This window comes from Rhinolophus hipposideros (genome assembly GCF_964194185.1).
Source record: "Rhinolophus hipposideros genome assembly, chromosome: 9".
NCBI lineage: Eukaryota > Metazoa > Chordata > Mammalia > Chiroptera > Rhinolophidae > Rhinolophus > Rhinolophus hipposideros.
In genome coordinates this window covers 54,203,896-54,223,528 of record NC_138055.1, presented here as the reverse complement: position 1 = coordinate 54,223,528, position 19,633 = coordinate 54,203,896, and the positions used below count along the sequence as shown (strand labels likewise).

Below are 19,633 nucleotides of genomic sequence, written 5' to 3'. Positions count from 1 at the left end.
TTCCGCGGGGCCCGACCGGCAGCTTCTACTTTATTGCTATCTGACATTAAACATAGTTAAACCTGCACCGGCTACCCATTGGCCGCTCAGCTCACGTGGGCGCCGCCACCAGGGGATGGGTGGGGACAGCGAATCCCCCCACCCCGCACACCAAATCCAACTTCCCCCTTCCCCAATCTCGGGGTGTGTGTGTGTGGGGGGGTGAAACACGGGGGCAGATTTATTCGCTGGCTTCTGGCTTTTTAGGGAAAAAGATCACAAAAAACCTAATGCAGAGGGTGAGGCAATCGCCCGACACGGGGCAAGAGGAAAAGAGCCGCACCAAAAATACCCGCACTTACACACTTCTGCTCTCTGCACCCCCCAGATGTATTATCTTCTCGACAACAGCTGGCCAAGCACAGCCCGTCCCTCTTTAATTAGCTCCTTTATTAACTAAAACCGTTGGAATTTACAATATCTCCCCAATAAATTACTATTAGATATTGTGTCATATAAAGTTTACTGGCTGTTTAAGGAGACGGATGAGCCCTTTGGCTCGGGGTTTATTTACAGTAGAGGCGAGGTAGGGATAAGAACAGGTTTTCTTGCCGCTATCTCTCCCAGCCCCGTGGCAGCTGTGCTCCTTTTCTTCAGCTCTTTCTCCTCAGGAATTTGGGGCCCTTTCCTCCGGGAAGGAATCAGGGCGAATTATTAATGTGGGGTCTCCCTCCCCCCAAGCTGGGAACTACCCCAGACTCACACCTCCACTCAACCGTTAGAAAAGGGAGGCAGGCAAGGCAGAAGAGGCAGAAAAAAGGCGCCCAACTGATGTGAACCTTCCTGCCTGCTCTTGGAAATCTGGGGTCTCAGACTACGCTTCTCTGTGACTCTGTGGGTCAGAGGGGCTTCTGAGGGGGGTCTTCTGATGTCTTTGCAGCAAGAGGCTCTGGGCCCTCAGCAGAGCTTGGTTGGCTTGGGAGACTCCTGATTCCCACTGGGGAGAAGACACCCCCACCTCCCCCCCCCCAACCGGCCCAGCCTGCTACTGCGACCATTAGACAGAAGCCACGAGCCCAATAGGTGTGCTGCGAGTAAGGGAAAGAACTCCAGAGAATTATCTTGTTGTGGGATTAAAATTATATTTATGGTGCCAACCTCAGCAGCTCCTTTCTGAGAAGGCTGAGAACCCAGTACTGGCCCTTAGCGACATTCATCGACGTTTGGAAACCACAATCCGATCTCAACTAAGTCCACAAAACACAGCCAAAACAAAATCCTTCAAAATTAGGTGTGTTCTTTTGGAGTCCAGTAGACAAAATACTCGCATGGCTTTGTGATTATTTCGGGCTCTTAGCCAATGTGCGGTTTTGAGGAAAATAAGGTGAGATAAATAGTTCATGAAACGCCTGACGAGAGAACGCCAGAAGATTTAGAGAAAATTAGAGAGACTGAGAGAGTCCAAGAGAATATGGGAGAAAGAAACCCATGTAGGTGAAAATTAATTGTCTGAGCATGAACCGATGCAGTCCAAAGCAAAAAATTCTCATCTCCCCCCTTTTTTCTCTCTCTCCTCTGCAGGACGCAGCAGAGTGAAACGCAGATTCTTTGAATTCCACAGCTCCCGGCGATTTCATATCCCAAACCATAGGGGCTCACTCGGACAGAAATGTGTCCGCGCGGGCGTCGCCTTGCCTGGCTCAGTTCGCAGCTCAGCGCCACCCCACGCCCTGCTTTCCCTTCTCGGCCCTGGCCGGCCAGGCTGCCTGGCCAGGTTGCTCCCTTCCCCCAACCCCCCCTTCCGACACACACACCCCCCAGGAGCCCATAGGGCCCACTTGCCAGAAGCGGCCAAGCGGTGGGATGCCGTCTCGGCCGGCGCAGTCACCTGCAGTCAGGACCCTGAGAGCCGAGAAGCTGAGGAGCGGGCAGGACACCGCCTGGATTGTCCTTTTTGTGCCTAATTGATAAAGGGGCCGCGGGACAGCAGAGAGGAACATACCTCAGCTGCAGATCCTACGTCACAGCACCTCCAACACCTTATTTATGACCCCTTTTCAAGGTGCATTAATGAGCGCCACTGAAATTTTAATTTTTAAAAAATTCATTTGGCGTTTATCTTGGTTATAAAGCTAAACAGAGTGGAGTGTGACTTTAATATTATCGCGGTTTTCAATAAGAGCACTACGCTGGCGGCGAGGTCTGCAGGCCTCCAGGCCTCAGAGCTCAGCAGCTATTGTTGGTGTGAGAAATGCCGAGCTGAGCTTTGCCGAGTAATCACTAGTTTTTGTGGGTTGGAGGCTTCTCCCCTTTCTGCTCCCTCCCAGATGGCTACAAATTCCTAGAAGGGGGATCCCAGTAGAAAGGTCTCAGCCTCTCCCTATCCATCCCTCCCTAGCTCGAAAATCTCAGGCGCAACACTCTGCCGGCTGCCCTCCCGCCAGGCCGCCGAGCACACAGAGCAGCGGCCACACGGCAGCAGAAGCCACGCCAGGGAAATGAGGGTGCAGTGAGGGCTTCCTTAACTCACAGTTTGTCCTAGTCCGATTTGGTCCCATCAGAAAAGGCCATTTTCCCAGGTTTTGGACTCGGGGCACTGACACACGCATAACCCTGTCTTCCTTCCGTGCAGCCGACCCTGAATCCTCTCAGGGGAGAGCTGCAGAGAACAGTCAGCAAAATCCGCATCCCCAGTGCCCTGTTTTCGCGTCCCAGTGTGAACCTAGGGATTTTCAGGACCCGGGCGAGGACCCAGGAAATCTAAGTGCCCAGCGTCCCCTTGCACCACCGCGCTTCTGTGCTCTTGTAAGGCACCCGCTGCACACGCAGCTCGGGCGCCCCTTTGGTAACCGGGCTGGGACAAACAAGTCCCGGAGCTCCGCTCCCATCCTGGGTCCCCGGGGCCGGCGGGAGGCTCGGGTGCGAAGCTTCAAATCTAAGTCCAGCCTCGTCAGGAGCTGCTCGCCAGGAGGCACTGGGGCTGGTGCGGAGACTGCCGTAGGAAGGACTGGCTGCCCAAAAAGCTGGACAACCGCGTCTAGATAGGTTTAGTCCGCCCGCACCTCGCAGCCTCCATACAAAACCATAATTGGCCAGGATCCCCAGCCCTGGAACCGCGGAGCGATCTGCGCGTCCACTCTCCAGTACATTCATTAAATCACAAGGAGAGAGGAGGTGGCCCGCCTGCTGGCGCCTGGGCCACCGGCTCCTGCTGCAGCTGGCCTGGTTCAACCATGCCCCCCCCCCCCCCGCTCATTAACTCAGGGGTTAATTAAAACTGAAGGCCAGGATGTGGTCCAAGGCTTTTCCTGAAAACCCATTGCAGCCCTCGAGCTTCGGCTCATCCACCAGCTGGACGCCCTTGCCGCCTCTCCCGCGCCTCCAACCCTCCCGCATCTTGGCGGTCTCTGCGTGGGGCCTTGAGTCCGCGCCACCGCGGAGCCAGGCGAAAGGCGTTAATTATAAAATCTACGCCGGCTGTGATGGCAGGGGCAAAGCGGCGGCGGGAGTCTTAGGCCACCGCGGAGAGGCTGTGAGTGGCTGTGTTTGGGCTTCCCCACCAGCCCGAGATCGGAATTATTTCGCGCGGCGCAGCCTTCTATCCGGTCAGTCGAGAGGCAGCAGTGGCCCAGTTCAAGGTCACTGTCTAGTTTGCAGAAAGCGGTTCTGCCGCGTATGCAAATGAAGCAGGTCCTGGGCACTTGAAGGGATGTGAGTAGGGGCTGGGCTGGCAATGGGAGGGGAGATGAAAAGCGCCCCACTCCTCCGTCCTCTGTATTTGGCCCCTTTGGGGCAGCTCAGGCTTGTGACAGGACCTTGGTTGGGTTCTGACAAGGCTAAGGGGCGGAGGCAGTGGGCTCAGTCTCCTCTTTCTTTGCTTCACTAGCTCCTCCAGGGTCGGAGTCCACCTGGTTCCCAGGTCTCTCTTCCGGTGCCCACGACTTAAGAAGAAACTTGGGAGACCCCTTCTCCAGGTGCTGCCTTCTAGGGACCTGCAACCCGAGGGAGGAAGATTTAGAAGAACCTTGGGTGAGGGGGCCCAGTCAGGTTTTCAGGCTCAGAGAAGCGGCCTGGGCTCAGCAGTGTCCTTAAGTCCTCCAATCCTGCGGATCCTCTGGGCTTCCTCCCACCGCAAGACCCCAGCCCGATTGCCACTTAGCAAATGGGGAAGCGGTGGGGAGTCCCAGGAGGACTGGGAGACCATCTCTCCACCTCTCACCTGAATATCCCTAAATGGGTCATCTTCCCCTTTTCCTTTGTCCTTTCGGCGCGCTAATAGTTAAATAGTTTCACGGCTCTGACATTTTCCCCCTCCGCCAGCAGAGGATCTCCTCCGCCTAGTGAATTACTGAGTGTCAAGAAAGGTGTGGGGACCAAGTTAAAACAAAACAAAACACTCTCATCAAACGCCACACCCACAGTCCGTCTGCAAGTATCCGGGAGCGGAGTGGGGTGGGCTGGTCTCTGTGCACCTCGAAGCTCCACATGGGCTGAGGACTACCCCCAGTGGCCCCTGCCCCACAGCCCGTGTCTCTTTGTGATCATGGTTTCTGGTCAGGCCTAGCTCTAGGGAGCGGCTGAGATCTGCTTAGGGTGTGCTCTGCCCAGCTACCCAAATGTTTCCCAAATCCAAGCCCCCAGCGCGGGGCCGGGGGCGCGGGCGTATTGGAGTGGGAGCAACCCGCTTAGGCGGCTTGTGGGGGTGGGAGGATGTGCTGCTAACCCCGGGGCTGGCTGGGCGGGGAGAGCGGGGGGGCCACCTACCTTAGGAGACAGAAGAGGTTCAGAAGGCTGCTGAGCGGGGGTTCTCAGCCTCTGGAAACCTTCGGGGTCCCCCCCACCCAAGGCCGCCCGCAGGCCAAGCCGAGGTATCTGAGGAGGGCGGGGCAGAGGAGGCGGAGGGAGCGGCCAGCGGTAGGCGCACGGGAGCTAAGTTGCAGAGCATCTCTGGAGAGGCCGCCTTTTATGGGCGTTATTAGCGCCCCTGTCTAGACTGGAGACGACACCTCCTCTGTGTGTAAACAGAGGCGGCGGGCTCTGGCAGGAAGGGGGATGGCGCGTCAAGGGGGCGAGCGGCCCTCCCCTTCTCTGACCACCGGAAGATCAAGGCCTTTTCCACCCTCCCGCTTCCCTGTGCTCCCTGTTATGTCAAGGTCAGAAAGACCTAGTCACGGTCAAGGCTAAAAGAGGAAGAGCCTGGTTGATTACAAAAAGGCCCTGACCCCCTCCTCCTCCAAGAAGCCTCTCGCTCTCCCGGGGCCCCTCAATCCTCCACCAGCACAGGTCTGGATACCCATCTGCCTGAATCAGCAGTTGTCGTTGTTTTTTTTTTTGAGGGGTGGGTTTCCAACACCATCCAAGTCGGACCCAGGTGGATCCTAGGATGGTGAGTTCTGTTTTGAACAAAAGGAGCTGCCGCAGGGTTCCCAGCTCCAATCCTCTGAGAGATGGAGAATGTCCCAGGGCTGTCCCTGCCTGATGACCACACTGGCCTGCTGACCCAGCCTTATGTGGATTAGCCTCAGGAGCAGAAGGTCTCGAGACAGTCGTGGAGGGATCTCCTAAAAACCCAGTTAGTTGGGTTCCTGGCTGTGGGACTATAGACTGAAAGGCCCAATCTGCTGGCTCTAAGTCTGGGGACTAAGATGTGGGTGGGGAAGGGTTTTCCCCAAGCTCAGGAAAAGGCATTACTGAGCCCTCCCTGGCAACCTGGTAGAGTGACCTTCAGATGGAGAGTCCTGTGAGGCTCCAGCCCACTTGTGTCCCCCAGTTCTGGCCTGGGTGTGGCATGAAGAGTGGAGGGTGCCATCGGATTACGAGAAAGACAGTAGGAACCTCAGTCACAGAAGTGAAGGGCTGTTTCCAGGGAAAGCCTCTGTGCTCACCACCCTTCAGACCTCTTCTATTCCCTTGCACCCTCGTATTTATTGCAGCCTCCCCTTCACACAAACACTAGGAGATTGGCCTTGGAAAGAAAGGCTTTTTATAGATTTAAATAAAGAAGAGAAAACACACTCTACACTGCGATAAGTGCTGGCTGACAACACTCCTACTTACATACTTGCACACACAGGCAGTAAAGGCTGAAGAAATTCTGTACTGGTCAAAGGCTTTATACACACACACACACACACACACACACACACATTTGTGCACACACATATACCTTCACGGGAATGTCTCCCAGAGTCCCCATTGAGAATGCCAACTATTGGAGGAAGGAAAGGTAAGGGACAAACTTGATCAGGAAAAGAATAATACATTTTCCCAACTTTGCCTCCCAGAACACACATCACACAATACCTGTCTTACAAGAGAGTTTCCATTCCCATGCTTACTTACACTTATGGGAGAAGCATCTTTAAAATTGATCCAGGTGTGATCATTCTCCAAAATCCATCCAGACATATTTAATCCAGGGCATGAGAGGGTTCTAAACAAATGGTCACACTGGGATTAGGGACTCAGAGGGACTTCAGTCTTTGTCTGGGTTACTGGGGTCCCAGTGCAACCCCAATGAGCCTGCTCAGGCTTTCTCCTCCTTTTCCATCTCCCTCTTCTGGGGCCTTAGCCTTCCCACGTCCCTCCGTGTGTGGAAGACTTGCTCATTAGACTATGTGTGCAGAAGTGGATGGATCCCTAGGAGAACTCTAGACTTCTCTTGCTCCATTGAGTCTCCAGTTTCCATGGTTTCCATGGTGTCTACACTGCGTGTTTTTGGACTACTCAATGCACCCTCAAGTCAAGAAGGGTAGATGCCCATATCAAGGGACCCTCCCCCCCCCCCCCCCCCCCCCCCGCCTCTTGTCTACTCAGGTCCTTTTTTTTTAAGATTTTTAAATTTTTAATTAAGGAAGGGGAACTTTCTTGTATTTCTAGGACTTTATTAGGGGAACAGTGTGTTTTTCCCAGGACCAAGTCAAGTTGTCCTTCAGTCTTAGTTGTAGAGGGTGCAGCTCAGCTGCAAGCCCAGTCACCACAGTGTTCAATCTTAGTTACCTGGGGGGGGGGGGACGCGGCACAGCCCACCACCATCCCATGCGGGAGTCGAAGTGGCAACCTTGTTGTTAAGAGCACACTGCTCTAACCAACTGAGCCATCCGGGCCCCCCCTCTCAGTTCCTTTTCCTGACCAAACACATACATTTCATCTTCAACTCTTTCCACCTCAGGGGGGACTCAGAGGGTTTGGGAGAGAGGTTAGGTTAGTGGGTGGGAAGAGAAAGGTGAGACGGAATTAAGAATGAAACTTATTCCTGGGCCATTCACCGATTTCCTCCTAAATCTCTAGTGCCCAGCATGTGATTCCTTGGTAGTTAACCCAGAGTTGAAAAGGAGTTGAACAGGACTGGTAGCAAAGCCTCCACAGTGAATTCTTCAGTCTCTCTCTCTCTCCCAGAAACATTTATTTAAATAAAAATTTAAAACTTCAGCCATCAGGCAAAGGGAAATGGGAGACCGCTGATTTCCAACCCAGTGCCTCCAGTCTTGTGTTTCTCAGAGAGGAAAAATATTATATATAAATAAAAATTGCTGCAGTAAAGATTTAATCTGAAATAACATTGTTTTAGGCTATATTGCTTTTTAAGTCTCTTAACCTGACAATTTAACGATCTCATTAACTCAGCCAGATAGGGAGATAGGCACGGCTGGACAGGATGCAATGGGGAAACAAATTAGTGGCACAGTCTATACGGCTCCCCGATTGCTTGGAAGATTGGGGTTTCCAGGAATGCTGGAGAATAAAAGTGGGGTTGGCTTAGTGAACTGGAGGTCCAAGGGGTCCTAACCTCCTGAACTCTCTGCATAGGTTGATGGGAGAATAAAAGAGTGCAGCCTGGGAATGCTGAGCAGGACAGGCTGTGTGGACCTCTCCCTAGTCCCAGCCCTGAACTGACCAGAGACATTTGGGACCCTCTAGGGGCAGTAGGGCCTCAGGAGCCTAAGGTTAGCTCCCCACTGTTACCACCACTACAACACCAGCTGCCAGCTGGGATGCTACCTTCTTAGTACCCAGATCCAGATCGGAGCCCCAACTATTTTTTTCTTTAAAGTTTATTGGGGCAACAATTATTAGTAAAGTTACATAGATTTCAGGTGTACAATTCTGTAATACTTTATATCTCACATTGTGTGTTCACCACCCAGTCAGTTCTCCTTCCACCACCATATATTAGACCCCGTTTACCTTTTTCTAGAGACCTGCTCCCTTCTTCCCCCTTACCCTCTGGTAACCCCTAAACTATTGTCTATGTCTATGAGTTTTTATTCTTTCAGTTGTTTGTCTTGTTCTTTTGTTGTTTTCCGTTTATATACCACATATCAGTGAAATCATATGGTTCTCTACTTTTTCTGTCTGACTTATTTTGCTTAGCATTATACTCTCAAAATTGCCCCAACTATAACTGAAGTGAACAGCAACATGCTTTTCTCACTTACCTGCTTTCAGACCTTTTCAGTCACTGATTACATTCTTCTTTCCCCAACATATGCTTGTGTATTTTGAGCATCAGGATAGGAAGGAATTTTCTCCTGTCTAAATAGTTTCAACAACTCAGTTTGAAAAACTTACATGGAGCAAATTATGAGTTTGGGATATTTCCAGCTGGGGGGTGATAGCTATTCTCCTCCCCTGCCCATTCTGGCTGAGTCAGGGCATCAGAGACTTCCCTGAAGAGCCAGTGAACAGAAGAGGCTTCAGAAAGAACCTGAGCAATAAAATCAAGGCCAAAAAAAACAAAAGAAATTTTATTTTAAAAACAGGTGTGTGGGTTTTTTTCTTTTTGCATTCAATTCATTGTCATTCAGACATCACAATACTATATACAGATACACAACATTTTTAAAAAGCCTATTTCTGATGAACATTTCATAAGAACACTGTTTTGTAATGTGCCAGTGGGAAGGGAGAAGGTGAGGGGCCCCCCAGCACCAAGTTGGCCTTTGAGGAGGGAAATGTTAGGCAGCGTCTATGTTAGCTGGCTACTTGGGGGCCGTCATTTTGGCCTCCTGGAAGAAAACTGCTTTCCTCTGGGCAATCAGTAAAAGTGAAAGTGTAAGGCCTCTCTCTGCTTTGTGGTGATTGAGAAGCAACTGGAGAAGGACTCTGCTGGGGGACCCACTCTTCATGCCATTGGGAGAGAAGTTTGTCCTTTTTTTAAAAGAAAAAACTTCTATTTCTATGTCTGTCCTGACTGGGGGGTGGGTGGACTAGAGAGAGAGAAGAAGAAAAAGGAGGAGGAATCTTTAGAAGCATGGTTGAGTTTCTGTCCTTCGATTTCTACATGTTTACTGGGAGAGCAGAACAGAGGAGACAGTGGAGGCAAAAGGGGCTCCTGAGAAATTCAGTTTTTTGGTTGAGGTTGGGGCTATGGTTTTTGTTGAAACAGATAGGAAAGAAAGAAAACCTATGCGCTGTCCGTACTCCAATCACAATGCCAGATCCCTAGTAATTATCACCAATATTAACGCGACTTTTAAAATATGCACAGAAAGTCTGAACTGGGAAATCTTGCCTAACTAAGGAGTGCAGGAGGGACAAGGAGTGGGGGAAGGAACTGAAAGGAAAGGCTGAGCTCACCAGGTCCGGCACCGAGGCCGCACCCTAAGGAGGGTCGTCTATCTGCCTGGGCAAAGGAGGAGGCAAGAATGGAGTCATTCGGGGTCCCCCAACCCAGTTTTGGTTGGAATGATCCGGCTCTTTGCTGCCACTCGGCTTTCTGGCAAGGAGAGCGGTGAGGGCAAGGGGGAGCAGGGCCCGCAGCCTTGCTCCCATGGCCCACTCAGACCCACCTCCAAAGCTGTTGAGGCCTGGCAGGTCCCATATGGATGGGGGATGGGATTGAGGATGGGGTGTGGGGGGTCGGGGGCGGCAGAGCTTGCCCTCTGATCCTCTCTGCCTTCTGGCGGCGCGGTTCCTCTTTCTTGTTAACGTTAAATATTCGTCTGCACCGACGAAGCGTCCTTCGTGGGTTCTTATATGGTACAAAGCTGCGACATAAATAGACGGGGAAGGCGGCCCGGTGGGCGGTCAGGTGGAGTGGAGATGAGGCGCTTTCGATTTGCTGACCACCTTCTTCTCCTTGACCCGCCGATTCTGGAACCAGATGGTGACCTGGCGCTCCGAGAGGTTCGTGGTGGCGGAGATGCGCCGGCGCTTCTCTTTGGTAATGAACTTGCTGGCCGCGTACTCCTTCTCTAGCTCCTTCAGCTGCACCTTGGTGTAGGGCACCCGTTTCTTGCGCCCGCGCCGGTAGCTGCTCACTTCCGGCTGTAGGGGAACCACGTCTGAGGGGAGAGAGAAGGCGAGCGGCAGCGAGTGAGTTGCCGGCTGGACCCCGGACCGGGCTAAGGGCCGCGAACCGGGCTAAGGGCCCTGAGGCTGCGCGGCTGCGGTCACAAGGTTCCTGCAGGGACCAGAGGGGGCCGGCAGATTGCCCCCCAATCCTTCGCACCTCTGGTTCGTATTACCAAGGCCACTGAGATATTAAAAGAGGTGTCTTAAATTCGGTAATCAAGACAAATAATATTTTAATACAATGTTTAAAAAATAAAAATAAATGCAAAAAAAACCCATGATGAACAAAACATCAAATTTTTAAATAAACACGGGAGCAGCATTACTGATTTTTCCTTTTGCCTCAGGCTCCAGTATGGCTCGACATAGCACTTCTTACCAGGATTGCAGGTATTCTTCCTGCACTTAAGATTATTTGGGCATCCATAAGCTTATTCTTTGCCCCAGTATGAGAAAAAGATGTTCTGTTGTACATTTGAGGGACGACATGGTGGGCAGGGAGACAGCTTCAGTGGGCACAGACCACCAAGTGGCGGCTCACGTTGTTGGTCACTGGCTCTGCTCTAAGAATCTGAGGCCTGCACCAATAGATAGAGAGAAGAAAGGTGTCCAGGTGAAGCTAGCCCAGCTGGGAACCAGTCACTCTAGGAGCCCAATGTGTGAGCCACTTAACATCCAAGGTGGGAGGTCCTGGCCCTGAGATGTAGATAATCAGGCCCTGGAATTAGAGGGTCCATGCCCCAGGGTCTGCCCACAAGAGGAGCTACTAGAAGAGCCTTTCTTGAGGTAAAACCAGCTGTTCACATAAGTCTTCTATAAAGAGAACACAAGGCCCTCCTTACCCCCACAAACGTCCACTCACCAAAACAGAGCAAATTCTGCTCCAACCCCCTCTCCTCTCCATTCCTCCAAGACTAAAGGAAACTGTCTTCATTCCATACAGGAACCCTAAGCCTAAATCCTAAATACCTTGTCATCCTAACCACTAATAGTTCAATTCTTTATACTCTGAAAATTTCACAGGAACTAAAAACAATGTCACTTATATCCCCCTTCCTCTCCACCCTCACCTCTGTTAATAAAAAGGTCATAGCAACACTTTTAAGGGGAAATGGGGAACTGGGGAGATCATCTATATAACTCACCCTTCAATTTTTAAAATGTAATTATTAGACTTCACACAGAAGCTAATGAGGAAGACTGAATATTTGGGGTTTCCCCTTCATTCATTCTTACTACCCTTTGGAAGTATAGACACCATCCAGAATGAAGACACAAAGCTCTTCCTGAAATGCTTCTCACCCCACCCTCATAAAACACCTTCCCTATACCCATGCTTGTTGGGTCTACTTATCTATACTGGAAGGGGAGAGAAGGGGTCACAGTCAAATGCATGGGGGAAATAAAGTGCTCAGGAAGAATATGGTAGACAGTGGGTTCCAATGGCCTGGTTTGGCCATCTTCATGATAGTTTCTCAGGAAAATCGTTGGACTTGCCACGTTTCTCTGCCTATGTAGGAATAGGCCAAGGTTTTTTGTTTTGTTTTGTTTTTGTTTTTTAAATCTGAAAAACAAAACAACTTCACTTTAACAGAGCAGATCTTTTAGGTTAAAAATAAGTTTTTTGTACAAGGTAATTAAAAAACAAACCTCTCAGTTCTCAAATTTGTTTTACTTTTACAGAGGTAACTATGATTCAGGAAATTGATGATTCCGGGACAAGAATAAAAAAGAGAAAGTAAATAATGATACCTTAAGGACATTGTGAGGTTTTCTTTTTGTTTGTTTGTTTTAATCCTTAGAACATTTTTTTCAGGCTTATTTTATTAAAGGCTTATTTATTACAAGACGAGAAATCTGAGGCTTTGAGTGGGTAAAATAACTTAAGTGAAAGAGCCAGATTTTAAACACAGATTTTCTGATTCAACATAATGATGCAGTAAGTTCTAAAATGGAAATAGGCCACCTGGTATAATCCAGCTTTAAAATATACCTCCTTTTCCCTGGAGAGCAAAATAGGATAAAAGTGGGATTTGATTCCCGAATTAACCAGATAATTGTCCCTGTTTTTTTACCCCACCTTCTGGAACCACTCACAATTACCTACTCAATTCTGGGTCCCCTAAACCCCACTCTAAATTTCCAATGAGGTTTAATCAACACAACCCTAAAAAAAATCACTTGAAAAACAAATAATTGATCTAAACTGGTTCTTTTTCTCTGTAGAATGCCAAGAATTGATTTGGCCAAGTTTTTCATGGGTCATACCAAACTGATGGGGTTTTCTTTGGGGGGGGGCCTCCTGGGGAAATACCTTCAGTCTGCCTTCTCAAAGTCCCCCTTCATTGTCTGCTGTCTTTTCTGAAAAGGAAGAGGGATCTACAGATGTGGAAACATCTGAAAGCTTAGAACTGTAGTTGTGTCTATACTGCCTAAAGTATGTAGGGGACTTGGCTATTAATTTTTACAATCAACCCTTTCCTAATCTCCCTTCAGAGCATACACGCACACAAACCACTTTATACCAGGGAACCTAATAGACACCTTTGAGGAGCAAATAAAAAACCAGATCAATACTCATCCATGGCTTTCCCTTGGGGCTCTCTGTACAGGTTCCTACTGCCCACTCGCTCTTGACCACCCACTGCCACAGCAGGGCTCTGAAGAGGACCTTGCCCAGCTAGAAATCCTAGCTGCTCTTCTCAACCAAAATCCAAAGGCTTGTTTGCTAGTAGGTGCTTCTGGTATGGCCCAAAGAACCCACTATTTATTTTTCTCTTTTGCTCTCTCCCCCAATCCTATTTGTCTCTGTCTCTCCCTGCCTCCTTTCTTTGCTGGTTCTCTCTTGGAGTTTCCACCTCTCTCTGTCAAAAAAAAAAAAAAATGTCTACACTCACTATAGGAAGAAAAAAAAAGAGCAATGAAGCAAGGGTCTGTATAATTGGGGTAGGAAGGAGCCACAACACATCTTGGCCCTAATTATCTGGATCTTTCTGAACAATTGCTCCATCTCCCACACCAGCCCAGACTGCCATAGATGAGGTTTCTCAGAGCCAGAGGCGCTGAAGAGAGACAGTAGTGTTTATGCCTAGATGTTGCAGAACAAACCACAATTGCATAGACAGAGTTATCTGGAAATCTCACTACTTCTAAAAGATCTCTGTGTGGGTAGAAATATGAAGGGTGTCTGAGGATGATTTCTTTTTCATCTGCCTTTTGCCTGGACCTCTGCACTCACTGAGATACACTAGCCCGATTCTTTTTCCACACAAGGACTGTGTGAGCACATAACTGCTGAGACACACCGGGTTTTATGTCCATTTCCATGCTGTAATTTGTAAGTGTATTAAATCTCAGTTGGGCTGTATTTTTTTTTTTATTTCAAAGATATTTTTCTGTAGGAGGCTGTGATCAAAGGTGTTTTTTTAAGCAGGTTTTTTTTCCTGGGAATCTTTAAAATGTTTATTTTGCTCAAAGATATTTCTGACCTTCCCTCCAATCCTTCAACCCCACCCTGCTCCACATGCATACGCAGGGATGCCAGAGCAGTTTCCTCTCTTCACTTCTTCATATTAAATCCATTTCTCATTGCTCTCAACCAGCACCTCTGCCCACAGTGGAGGGCATCTGCTCCCCTACCTTCAGCCCTTTAGCATGGTCTATCAGCTTCCCTTGCTCCAGGAATTCTTACTATAGGCCTCCATCTCCAAAGAACCTTTCTGTCTGGGTGAGATGGGGAATTAAAGGGCCATCTCTTTACATTATTGGATATCCATATGTGAATTTCCAATCTTCTGGAAATGTATTCTTGTGAGTTTCATATTATGTAGTTAATAACAGAAATCATATTATATAAAAATATTATAGCCAATGCAGAGCAGGTAATGCATGATACCCTGTACTAAAATTCTAATATCCTTAAATCTTCTGGCAGCCAGAAATGGGGTGCCTACTGTGGGTCCCACCCTGGCATACAGTTGTGTCATACTGAGTAATCTCATAATATTTACAAGAATGTTATTTGCTACATTTTCTAACATCATTCAGTGATATTTTTCACCATCTGTCCATGCTCCAACCCCGGATACAGAGGAATTTCAGACCCACCCTTAGGAGGTATTCAGGTCTATACTTCCCAATGAAAATGTCCCTGGGCCCACATGCAGAGCTGGGAGACCCTCTAGGCAGTATGGGGAGACATCTGTGGCTGTTCTGTGACCCCCCCAGAATCCCTATGGGCATCAGAAGGAAGCCAGTCAGCCAGTCAGCCCTCTCCCACTGAGCTCTGCTTATAGCCAGAGCAAACTCAAGCTCTGGATTCGTTAGACCTCAAATCTGATTTCTCAGCGTAGTGCTGAATTCAAAGCTCCTGATTTGAATTTGAGAAACCTGGAATTTGAGAAACCTGGAACTGCTCTTTTCACCTTGGGGGGCGATGGGGATTACAGGATCCCCTCCGGTTCAGAGATAGCCTCAGTTGGAGAAGAAACAAGACATCGGTGAATTCCACTCATCCTCCCACACATAGCCAGAAAAAACCCAGGGGTCCCCAGCCTGGGCATGGACCCCAGATTCTTCCAGCAGAGGTCTTCCTCCGGCCCCACCTCTCATCCTTATCTTTCTGTGTCTGAGGCACGGGTAACTCTTTCTCCCGCACCCTTGGGAGAGTTGGCAGAGGAAACACCTACAGGATTTGAGCTTAGTATATCAGAGAGGGAAATCAAATTTATATCCTAGGAGAGGGATGCAAACTCTCTTCTCTCCACACCTTCTCAAGATATTTTAGTTTTCTGCTCCTTTAACAATTGGGAAATTCGTGGCCAAATTTTTTAAATAAAGAAAATAAGTGGGGGGGGGAGGTAGGAAACATTCTACGTTTCTATAGACCCCGGCAAATTAACCCCTATTAACAAAACAAAACAAAACAAAACAAAACAAAACAAACAAAAACACAACTAGTGCCTGAACGATCTTGGAAATTCAGGCAAAGGAAATGGTGGGGTTTCTTATCCCCCCCGCCACCAGTTACTCGGTGGGTTGAGGGTTTTGTGCTGGTTGTGGATTCCAAGGCACTCGAGGCCCACCCCAAGCCCATTCCGAGCCAAAAGCAGGTTTTGGGGGCCGAGAGCAGTGCGTGAGACCTGAGCCCGCTGGGGGAGGAGGAGGCAAGCTACCGACTGGAGCTCAGCCGGCAGCCCGGCGTTCGGGCGCCTATGATTGCTTCACTCTCAGCGGGGCAGCTTCGGGGAACGTGTCGGAGCAGATTTCTTCCCCGGCGCATTCCACAGCGCAGCTCGCCCGGCCGGCTCCATCGGCAGCCCAGCAGAGCCGGCGCGCCGGGGCCAGACGGCGGGGGTGGCTGGGGCGCGGAGCCCCGGGGCAGGCGGGGCTGGGAGGGGTCCCTGGCGGCGGCAGCGGCGTTCGGGCCCCTTCCTTACCTGGAAAGGGAGACTTCCAGAGGTGGGCGGACTGCGACTGCTCCTTGGAGCAGTACACCTGACTGTCCCAGCCGTTGGAGAGAGCCCAGTGCTGATAGCCTTCGACGGGGATGAGTGCGTCGTGGCGCGGCTCCGGGTGCCCGCTGATCCCAGGCACCACCGACACGTCCAGGTAGCCGGGCATCGCCTGGTAGGAGCTCGCGAAGCTGGGATAGAAGGCGAACTCCTTGGCCCTGGAGGAGAGGTCGTCGCCGGGCAAGGTGCCCGACGGCTCCGGGTACTTATCACCCGGGTGGTAGGCGCAAGGCTTTTGCTGCAGGTTCACGTTGTGCGATAGGCGGCAGCCGTAGTAGCTGCCACCGAACGGGTAGCCGTAGCCCAGGGTGGCGCTGGACGAGGTGGGGGGCGCCGGCGGCGGGGCGCACTGGCGTGCCGCCTCGGGGGCCTGGATGTCCGTGTAGACCGCGCCCTGAGGGGCGCCCAGGGCAGCCGGCGGGCGGCCCAGCACCGGGTGCGGAAGCAGGTCGCGGCAGTGGCTGGCCGGGCAGCTGCTGCCCAGCCCGTCCATGCTCGGGGCTTTGCCAGGGCTCGCTCCGCCGCAGCCGCCCCCCGCTCCGCCCGCGCTGCCGCCTCCCCCGCCGCCGCCGCTGCCGCTCTCCGCCGCGCTGTCCTCATAGACGTACATAAGGCTCTCCGGCCAGCGCGGATGCAGGAGCAGCGAAGTCGTCATGACATGATCTGCTCCAGCTTTTTAAAAACTCCACTTGCCAGAGGCAGCGAGCTAGGGATACACCTCGCTCCCTTCCCCCCTCCCCCATCCCTCCCCCTTTTTTTCCCCACCCCTCCCCTCCTCCTCCCGGTGCTTTCACCTCCCTCCCCACATTCCCTCTACGCATGCGGGGACAGTTCATTAAGAAATCCGCGCGGCTCCCGCCCGCCTCCCCTCCGCAACCCTCCAGCGCCCACGTGACCGCGGCCGGCGCTGGTGGCGCCCAGGCCGTCTCCTGGGGTTCCCACCCCTCCAGGTGGGGGCGGGACGAAAGGGGAAATGTCTCTGTTGATTGGCTTTCAGGAGGGGTAAAAGAGGAGGGAGCTGGGAGATTTAAAGGGACAGGGCAACGCCCCCCCGGCCTGCCCCGGGGAGCGAGAGGGTGGAGGATGAGGCTGAATTTAGCCGATGCAAAGGTGTCTGGAGAGAGCAGGGCTATTCCTGGATGCCTCTCCGTAGGCTTAGGATGTGTTTGGAGGAGACAGGTTCCTACCTCTCCCCGGAAAAACAAAACAAAACAAAACGATCCCTGTTACTGGAATGGGGCTTGGAGCTAAGGGTGAGGGAGAAACTGGATTTTTTTTCTTAGTAAATGAAGAAACTAGAAAGCAGGCGACGCACGCGAGGGCAGGACGTGGGGAGCCCTGGCTGTGGCCCTGGCAGACTGCTCTGGCGCTCGCAGCTGGAAAGAACTCGATGTTGCGCAGCAGCGAGAGAGACTTTGCTGCCGGGATTGTTTCCATTTCCTACCTTCATCCACTTATCCCAAAGCTCCTGCTTTCTGGGAGGGACTCTCTCGGTTCCTTCCCTGCAGGTCTTCCTGAAGCGGAGTAGAGAGGGTTGGGAGAATGTGATGGCCCCCAAACACACACAACACATGGAGGAGAGATTCAGGGAAAAATGGAGAGAGAATAAAAAGAGGGAAATGAGGGCAATAGAATAGGCTGATATTTCAATATACATTAGAAATAAAAAGCCTCGGAGTGAGATTGCTCAAAGAAAAGGTGGAGAAGGTATTCGGTCTAGGAAAGCTAAAAAAAACCCTGGATGTGTACAAGAGCACGCGCGCGCTCTCAGGTCACTGTACCACAGGAAACGTGAAATGTGGGCGAGTGAGCAGCACTGCCCCTTTGGAGGGGCCTTTTCCAGGCGCAAGTCTGGGAGACCTCAGTTCATGGGAGGCCAGCCCTAGGTGGTGGCGGCAGATGAGGGCCACCGGGCTGGACAGAGCCAGGATTAACGCAGTTCCCAGCTGGACAACCCCAACTTTAGCTCCCATGTCTTTCTTGGGGTCACTCCTTTTTAGTGTGGAGTGTTTTCATGCTTTAAAATAACCCCGGGATATTGCAAAGGACAAATTAACACCAAGTTACTGATTTTTCAAAAAGCTCCTCTCTTCTTCCCTCCCAATATTCTGACTTTAGGGCTTTCTACGCCCAAGCCTCTATAATAGACACCCCTTTCCAGGGCTCATCTCCGTGGAACTGAGCCAAAGTTTCTTTTCAGCACCAGGGCCTCCCTGAGGAGAAGCGGTAATAGAGAGAGGAAAGGGGTGGGTGGGTGGGAGAGGAGCTGCAGAATCTTCCTTTTTCCTGCCTCTGCCTCATAGTTCACATGCTGGGTGCCCCTGTCCAGACAGCACATAGGCAGTGGCCACACAGTAGCCTGAAGCTAAGCAGGCCAGGGGACCCCTCCCACCTGAAAAGCAAATGTCAAGGTCTGAACTGAGATCCAGCCTACTGGCCATCCCCCTTCTTTTTGTAGGGGAAGGTGGTGCGTGACAATGGAAAGAGTACTGGCATGGGTGAGTTCGGATAAGAAACTAATCTTTATCAGTATGATCTTCATCCGGAAGAGTCACCTCAGAGTTCAGAAAGCAGGCTTTGGGCTGGCTGGCAGTAGGAGGAAAAATACAACAAAGATTTGAAACAGAAGCAGGCTAGCTTGAGTGTATGATGATGGTAGAAGGAGGGATTAGAAGGAGGGATGAGCCAGGGAAAGAGGTCTTGCTCCCAGCTGGCTCTTTGCTAGGAAACTGGCTTCCCTGCCTCAGGATTCCAAGGTCAAGGTGAAATGAGGAGAGCAAACAAGCCAGGCCAGTCTAGACTGGGTCGTGTGACCTTAGCCCTTATGCCGGCCTGGGGCCTGGCTGGTGGGGATAGGTGGGTGGGAAGATCTGCTGGTTTCCAGCCGCATATGGAGAGGTGGTGCTGAGGCCCTGGCTTCCCCTCTGGTGAAGTGCGGGTTCGCGTGGAATGGAGCGGCCTGGGCGACACGGATCAGGCTCTATGGGGCCACCAGGAGAAACAAAGGGCCTGAAACGCCCCCTCCATTCCTGGGTCTTCCTCCCCGGTCCAGGAACGTTCTAGTCCAACGCTGGACTCAAATTCTGACACACAGACACGTCCCCCAGCATTTGGGAGTAGGGGGCAGAACGGCGGGAAAGACCTGGGTGCAGCGCTGCGCAGCAATAAGATTAATAGCATGTTTTTTTTCCAGGTTTATATAAGGCTATTCACTATTCCTACTGCACTGAGATAGAGATTTGACTTACCCGACAATTTTACAATTCCATTTATTAGAAGCACTATGTGGCCAAAATTTAGCGAGGAGAGTAAAGAGCTGAAACTAAAGTTCCCTTCTTCAAAAACAGCCGAAGAAGATGTCACCCCCTGCCCCCACCTCCAAGACCCCAAGAAATTTTGGGGAGTGGGAAGGCTGGAGGAGAAAGTTCAGGGCTAAGGCATTAAATGCTGCTGCAGACGTGTCCGCATCGTCGGAACGATCCCCCACTCTTTCGTTGGGTTCCCCAAGACCTTCCGCGCCTGAAACTGCCAGCTCCAAGGCTGGGGCGCGCCCGGAGCGGGGAGGGAGGCGGCGGTGCCAGAGCCCGCGGGCGGGCGGCGGAAAGTAAAGCTTTGTTGGTTAATTAACTTTAAGCCTGGGGTCGCTTCTCCCTCCTCCCCCGAAAAAAATGTGGATCTCGCTGAGACACAAATAAAACCAAATTAAACACTCCGGGAGAATATGCACCACTGGAAACGTAGTAATTACATCTCCGAGACGATCCCGCCCTAGAAAGCCGGGCGCTGAAACCCGCGGCTTCGCGCTCAGCCCCCACCGCACTGACACACCACGCCCCGCCGGGCTG

At 51.3% G+C, this 19,633-nt stretch overlaps 1 protein-coding gene across 1 annotated transcript; it reads right to left on the bottom strand.

Annotated features, from left to right (window-relative positions):
• Positions 1 to 10,008: 10,008 nt before the first annotated feature.
• Positions 10,009 to 16,443, bottom strand: HOXC13 (homeobox C13; the record flags this gene model as incomplete). The annotated part of the gene is made up of 2 exons (XM_081060266.1): positions 10,009 to 10,265; positions 15,714 to 16,443. 2 exons carry the CDS (start codon positions 16,441 to 16,443, stop codon positions 10,009 to 10,011), a joined length of 987 nt encoding a protein of 328 aa, XP_080916392.1.
• Positions 16,444 to 19,633: the final 3,190 nt, after the last annotated feature.